General features: G+C 40.9%; 1 protein-coding gene across 1 annotated transcript; it reads right to left on the minus strand.

Moving 5' to 3' along the window:
- Positions 1-604: 604 nt before the first annotated feature.
- LOC111672505 (inactive serine protease 35-like) lies at positions 605-4905 on the minus strand. The gene is made up of 2 exons (XM_023429939.2): positions 4714-4905; positions 605-4061 (listed from the first exon to the last, which is right to left on the minus strand). The coding sequence occupies exons 1-2, from the start codon at positions 4722-4724 to the stop codon at positions 2624-2626; spliced, it is 1449 nt and encodes a 482-aa protein (XP_023285707.1). The 5' UTR covers positions 4725-4905; the 3' UTR covers positions 605-2623.
- Between the last annotated feature and the right edge of the window lie 3016 nt (positions 4906-7921).

Raw genomic sequence — 7921 nt, forward strand, 5'->3', positions numbered from 1 at the left:
CCCCTGCCCCCCCTTATCTAATGTTGTAGCACAACTGTGAATGTGAACCCTAGATACAGAAAACAAAATTCCGTTTATGTGTGTGTGGGTGTGGGTGTAATTCAGTGTTAACCTTTACTTAATATACTTCTGAAAAATGAAAAAAAAAAAAGATTAATGTGTATTTAGATTCACTCTGGATTTCTGCGTATCAGCTGACTTGGAATGGTGGATATATGTTGGTTTCTTTGCGCATCTCCCCGACGAGGACTGTGTTGTTAAATGTGGACTGTGTTCGGTGTGTGTAACTTCACTGGCCAACCCCCACTCCAACTCGTTTACCCCTGTCGTCCCAACTAATACTGAGCTATGTTTATGTCATTAAAGACTTGGTTGTTCCTATATCTGCTTGGCCATCCATCCTCCCACCTGTCTACTTCAAGTTTTTGGAGATCGATTCTTAATCAAAATGTACCTGAAAACCACTTGCACTGCAAATCGGGACTTATCATCGAACACATCACGTAGTGTTCAGTTTCATTTTTACTTTATCTTTTTGTAGGGATTGTATGAACATGCAAAAATTTGTGAAATGTGTTCAAATTGACATATGCATTTTAGACTATTTTAAATGATAGATTATACATATTTTCTTTAATCTTTATTTTGAGAGAATAAAAGTGTATCATATATTTTTAGTTACATCAAATTATATCGTTGAAAAAGAAGCAAGTAGACTCAAAAACGTCCCTCCTTTGTACATACATCTGTAATCAGAGGCAGTATTGAATGGAAACTTTGCCCTGAGTGTTTACTGTTGCGCCCTCTGCTGGTGTGGAGTGATACTGCATTGTAGCATGCAACACAGGTCAATTTGAGATGCAATCTGCATAATACTCTCTAAGAGCTCCTTTCTTTGTCTCAGTCTCCACATGAAATGACGTCATGTTAAAGTGGAAATCAAAGAGACAAGGAAGCATCCGTGTACGTGATTGGAATGTGGCCTCAGTACTCTTTGGGTCGTTTGTGACGCAGCAGCGGTCGGTACATTTGTTCATGTACTGTCACTGGAAGTCTTGGGGACTCACCGTAAAGTACTCAAGTATACGCTGGATGTTCTGTGTGTTGTTTATTTCCAAAAGTGACTGTATCTTAATCCATTGTGGCATTAACAAAGTGTTGAAAGAAAAATAAAGATGACTATGATACATAAAAACAAAAAGAATGTGGATAAATAATGTTTGCTAAGTATTCATATGAAGGCTGTGATGTTTTTTTTTTCTTTCTTTTTTTTTCTTTTTTTTGGTTATTATCGATGGCATCGCCCTCCCTCCCTCACCCCCACCTGCATGTGAGTCCAAATGAGATACAATAAAAGACAAATACACTGATCCAAACAATCCTCTCGGCTCATCACTTATCTCTGGTCTGCTTTCGTCAGCTTGTTTTATCAACATGAATTATTTGCGTTAAAAGAAAATGTGTGGCCAGGTCAATAACAGGCAGAATTACAATACAACACAATATGACACACACACACACACACACATACACACACACATATATATATATATGTGTGTGTGTGTGTGGTGTGTGTACACTCAGATTTTTCTTGAAGTGTAGTGAATGAGGACCAACAGGCTATCACCAGTACTGCAAAAACAAACAAGCAAGAAGTTTACACTGTTCAACATGTGAGAACATAATAATATTTTGTCTTTCCCTTTACATAATTACAGTTTCAGTTAATTACAGTGATATAAATTAAGTGTTTCAAAGACAGACAAACAATTGTGGTCTTTAGAAAAGGTAACAATGAAATTCTATCAAAAAACCAACTCAAATTTAGACACTTTGCATGTTTTTAGCCATTTTTGAGTCATTCATATTATGTGATTTCCACAGTCTCTAAATGAACTGATAAATGACTGAACAGGTTGCAGATCCAGAATCAGGGACATTTGCAACAGTCATGGATTAAAGGTTTGCTGATACGGCCTGACACTGAAGAGGTGAGCTGGTTTCACATCAGGTCGGGCTGGTATGTATAAAGCTGCTCAGAGTGAAATTTTGGTTTAAAGGCATCAGATTTTTTAAGAAGACCAAAAGGTCATTTTGCTTTCATTTTACAATGTTAGTGCTTTGCTCTCTTTTAAGCAATAGTTCATTTTTAGGTCAACGCCTACTACTACTGTATCCTTTTTGGGCTCATTTAAGATTTGTATGAAAAATATCCCATATATTGCATATTGATATTGTAACTATAACTGTACAAAAACATCTTTTATGTGCTTTCTTCTTGTATGTTGCAATATACTGAAACATATAATGTTGGTTACAGTGAATGATGTGACAAGATATGCATGGGGGCCTCTCTATTGGCTGTTTCAGTGCTTGAGGGCATTTTGGGAGGGAGGACATGATTGTAAGTCTTGTTTTACAACAATTAGGAATCACTGCAGTCAGCATTTAAGCAAAGCATCTAAGTCCTACTTTTTTACCAAAAATGTTCCGACTCAGAAGTCAGAGCTTTGACCATCTTAAGACCAGTTCTTTGATGTTTTATACACAGCAGCCCTGATCTTTGAGTCTAGTAGAAAGTGACAACGGATTTATTCTCTTGGAGATCCACTGCTCTGTAAGTTCAGACCACTTCACAAAGACTTGGATCTCCGTGGATCCAGTGACAGATCTGGGCATACTTGGGAGGAGTGATCCTCACAGCAACATTAAAGTCCCTCAGCTCACCTCCGTCCGCCTCCACCAACTGATGGCCTGAGAAAACCCCAATCACCCTCCTCTGCCACTTCCCTTTCCTGTCTACATCTCCCGCTTCCTGTCTCAGACGAATGTAAACACCTGCACCTGTCGCGCCGGACTGCGCGTCACAGTGCTGGTACAACAAATCGTCAGACTCCTTTGCCACAGAGCAAAAACGATAAACCACCTTCTCGTCTCCACGCCCGTCCAGCAGGCTTTTGTCAGCATCATAGCCTGAGAAGTGGATCCGTGCCAGGGGAGCATCAGAGGGAGCCACTCCGAGCCTCATGTACTTTTGTTTGATTTGTCGTTTCAGCTCCAGAAGGGCGTAATTGTAGTCAGACGAAACTGAGTTGGTGGAGCTCTTGGCTTGGATCCATCCTTGAGGGATTCGGGTTTGTTTAACCCGCGTCCAACGGAAGACCGGCTGCCTTCTGGGTTCAACACCGCGCCGAACACGGCTGAGACGCTTACGTTTCCTTCCTCTTTCAAACTCATCTATATTTCCATCGTCAGCCAACACATGACTTTTCTCTCTTCTTCCTCTGGGTCTCCTAGCTTTGCCTCCATTTCTTCCTCTCACTACATCTCCATCTATACTATTCTGCTCCTCACCTTCCTCCATTAACTGCTCTTCTTTCCCCTCACCTGTCTCCACCTCTCCTCTCCTCCCACCCCTCCGCCGCCCTCCTCTCCTCCTTCCCCCTCTTCTTTTTTTGGTTTTGAGCTGCAGCACTCCTACTTTAAGCCTGCTGGCACTCTCTAGGTAGTCACTCCCATCGTGGATGCAGTGTGCTGCCGTCAGCACATGTTTCGGAGACACCAGGACTCCAGAGCAGCCTGTGGAGAGGCGAACTGCAGTCGCGAACGGGTAGTTGGTGATAAAATGCGAATCAGAGATCACAAAGCGTCCATCTGCTCCGTAAATCTGTCGTTTCCTCCGGGTACTTGTTTGTGAATGGGCTGGTGTTCTTGCAGACGTCTTATTAAAACCCTGCAAACTGATATTTGTGTGTGTGCGCGTGCCGTTCTCATACATCGTCTCATATCCCAGAAGCCTCTCTTGCTCAGTCTGGTCGATAGGTGTTAGGCTGCCCTGACACTCTATCCCACAGAGTGTCTTTGCCCTTCCTTTCTCCTCATCCTCCTCCTGCCCTCTGAACAAAGGGGTGTTTAAAAGCTGCGTGTGTGTGTCCAGCAGCACCGGGAGGCTCTGCCTGGTCCACACGTACGCCTCGCTGTTCCCTTCTTTACCAAAACCTCCAGAAACTGTCAGGGAAGCCGCACAGAGCAGCAGACACATGTGTTTGAGGCCCATTCCGCTAAAAAGAAAGAGACAAAGACAGAAATACTTAGGTGTTGGAGAGAATTGACCTCATGGATCCTTCTAGAGATGGAAAAGATTGAAATGGTGAAGAGAAAGTGAAATGGTAAAGAGTGTCAGGCTTGAGAGAGAGCCTCCACACTTCTTTCTCAAGTAGCATTCACATTGAGTTTCCATATTATTTTGGCAGCAGAGGGCGCACGTGCTCAAATTCTAAATAAGTCTCTTGGCAGAAAAGTGAGTGATGTCTGTGATATTTTTGTTTTATATTGACACGAGGCATCTGCAGTTGAATTAATAGGATTAAAACAGAGGCAATGCTATGATTAGTAGATGCAACAGTCTAAGTTTACTGTCACTTAGTTGCACAAACAACAGTTGAAGCGTGTATAATATTATCTATGTATAATATTATTCTATTAGACTCTATAAACATCTTGGAAAAGAACTTAGACAAGTGTGTAGCGCAGGATAATTAGGACACATTATGTGCAAATAGGAGATACACAAAAAAAAACATAGCTTTTGTAAGTATCAAGAGGAAAGCTAGTGATGTGAGATTAATTTTTTTTTTTACTTCGTGCCTAATTGATACAAAAATGCCGCTTGAAAAAGAGACGCAAAGAATACAAATTCAAAAATGTTCCTACCTGCAAAACATCCAAAAACACCTCAACAACTTCCAGTCAATGTTCTCCTTCTCATTAATAAAAAATCCCCTCTATCCAAACGGCTTCCAGCAGACTGGGATCCATCATTTCCTGGGCTCAAAAAAAGAGTGGAACGCAAATAGAAGCTGCGGAGCAAGATCCTATTGGAAACCTAGATCCCACTCTGATGCAGAAAAAAGTGACCGCCAGACAGGCAGAACGTGGGTGGGAGTCGGCCAGGAGGATGAAAGCATGAATGAGGTTTTTTATCATGTGATGACATTGCACTCAAAAGTCAAAAGTGGAGCCATGTGGACATGAATTCTGGAGTATTTTTCTCTGGATTCCGCAAATATTTTTATTACGCAGGGAATACGCGGGGAACACTGACGCTTTCAAGTGTAGAGAAATGCTGACAAAATGTTGCTTTTGAGTGCGTGTTTATCCGCTGCTTTTGCGGTTAAAAATGTAAGTTTAGATTTATGTCAGGTGATCGTTTGAAGTTTGTCCAGACACACACACACACACACACACACACAGAGATACACATGCACACAACTCTACACCTCTCAGATCTGAAGAACCTGTACATTAACCCATGTTGGTTTATTTTGACAAGTATTTCTCTGCTCAGTGCAACAAGAGTTCATTCAGTGCAGGATGCCTCCTTTTTCCTTGATTATCTGTTTTAACACCAACACACACATGCACCTACAGGGACACACACACACACACACACACACACACACACACGCACACACCAATCAAAGGCCCACTAACTACTGATGTCATACTGACAGGTGATGTTTGTGCATTTGCAAGAATATCGCAGGATTTGGTTTGAATAAATCGTGTACCGCTCACACTGTATTAGAACATCAGCTGTTTACTTACAGGAGTCTAGAAGACACATCGCAAGTTCAGCATCAAACTTAATTCCTTCTCCAGGGACACGCCAATGTTAACTCTTGTCTCTATCAAGTCTTTTCTCCCGCTGAAGTTAGCAAACTAACAAGCTAGCCCCGGCCCGTCTCATCACTTTCCGATAACGACTCAGTAGTGTAGCCTCCAATCTGCCCTGAAGACATAGTGTTGCTCAGAGGACGCACTATAACCTCTTTTCTTGTAAACGCAACGACGGCAGAAGGTTTTGTTCAGCGACAATCATCACCACCCGCTCCCAGCGATACGCCATGTTCGGCAGTAGAGAAAACTTACAAAGCCATAGCCACTTTCCTAAAACTACTGTTCCTTTATAATGTTGAAGTACTTAAAATAACTATGGGGTACATCTGTACCTTTACTTCAGAACAAAGGTCCAGGGGACAGTGTGTTGTCATGGATACTGTCAGCCTCTGAAGACTGTCTCAGCTGTCATTCACTCAACATCAAACTTCATCACTGGATGCTCATTTTTAGCCATGTCACAATTTTGAAGTCGTTTAAAATGTTTAAAGTCTTCTCCCTGACAGTTGTGTTGGATCAACATCGCAGCTCCTCAAGGTGCAAACTTAAGCTTTTTTCCGTTCTGTGCACTGCAGCCTCCTTTCACATATGGTGAAAATACTCTTCTGAATCACATCTGAACTTATTTTTAACCGGCAAAGGCCTGTTTGCCCTTTTCATATCCTCTGTTGTCTTCTTTCGGTAGCCTACTGGGTCTGACTGCTCTGGTTGAGTGGAGCGAAAGGACTCACTTCACGGAATTTCTCTGTGCAATTTCTCTGCCATACCACAGCGACAGAAACTGTGAAGAAATGTGACATTCACAGGGTTTCATCACATTTTGGCCACAACTAAAACAATAGTACAAATGGCAGTGATTGAACACATTTCCCAAGGAAAGGCCCCAAACAAAGCAGAACTAAAGTCACCAGAAAAGAAGCAAGTGCAAAAAATTTCAAATCAATTAAGTCCAATTGTAAATGAACATACAGATACAGACATATCAGCAGCACTTAAAGAATCTAGGAAACGTGATACTGTAAATGCTAACCCACATCCTTCAAAATAAAAGTCTGTGTTTGGTTTTGATCAATACAAAATTCCCTCCAAAATGTACAATGTCCTATAAAGCGCAACAACATCACACTACTACATTTACATTACCCCCTAATAAAAGGTACCCAGTAGTTAAATAATATCTACAGTAAAAATCATCTCTTAGTTGCATGAATAGGCTACCCTGTAGTTATACTTCTACAGTATAAATTCTTTGTAAGATTCCAAATTGTTACCTCAATTTCCATAATTTTACAGCTTGTTCCCCAGTACCTACATAAATACTGGTATACCATTAGGACAAAAGAATACACCATAACTCTTCTCACGTTGCAGGATGTAATCTAGAGCGTTAGCATGAAAAATGGTGTTACCAACAGGGGTTAAACTGGGCTAGAGCCCACCGGAGCTGATCTGTGTCCTTCAACATCATATCAAACTTCTATTTTTTTAAATGTCCCACTAAACATAATAGCATATTGGCATCGATGAGTAATTCTCTCGACTCCAAAGCAAGATATATGAGGTGATTTCTACAACCAAACCAATGTTAACAAGGAGCTTTATAGGTTTCGACAGACAGAAAATAGTGCAAACAGCACCATTTGATATTCAAATAGTCAAATACTTTTGCTAAGTGGTAAGATTTCAAAAGTAACTGTCTGAGTTAGCTAACATTTTATGTGTGTGTACTAAACTGTGTTGCCTTGGTGAACTAGACATAAGTTTCTCTAGTAGCATTCATTATTTTCCAAATAGGACTCAATAGCAAGACTTTGCTGTCTTTCCTATATATCTGCAGACTACATGTTCTGCTGAACTCTAGTCATGATGGGGTCATGACCAACATCTTGACAAATTTTTGAAGATAACAAATATTACATTATAAATGATATGTTGAAAAGATAACTCTTTCTCTCTCTCTCTCTCTCTCTCTCTCTCACACACACACACACACACACACACACACACACACTGCTATTTGGAAGCTAAAGAAAAATGAATAGCTAATATGTGAACTGATGGCTAGATGCTTTGAAAGAAGTTGACTATTTACAGTAAAATGTAAAACGAAGAGTTCCCACTCCTTACGAAACCCAATTTAACCCCTGGTTACTATTTCTTATTCCTTCCTCTTTGACACTGTTAAAGGGGAACATCTTGTTCCTCTGAATGCCTTCACATTTACCATCATCACCTGCTTGGT

Source organism: Seriola lalandi, unplaced genomic scaffold (assembly GCF_002814215.2).
Source record: "Seriola lalandi dorsalis isolate HSWRI2012SDOR001 ecotype SW California unplaced genomic scaffold, Sedor1 jcf7180002054901, whole genome shotgun sequence".
Lineage (NCBI taxonomy): Eukaryota > Metazoa > Chordata > Actinopteri > Carangiformes > Carangidae > Seriola > Seriola lalandi.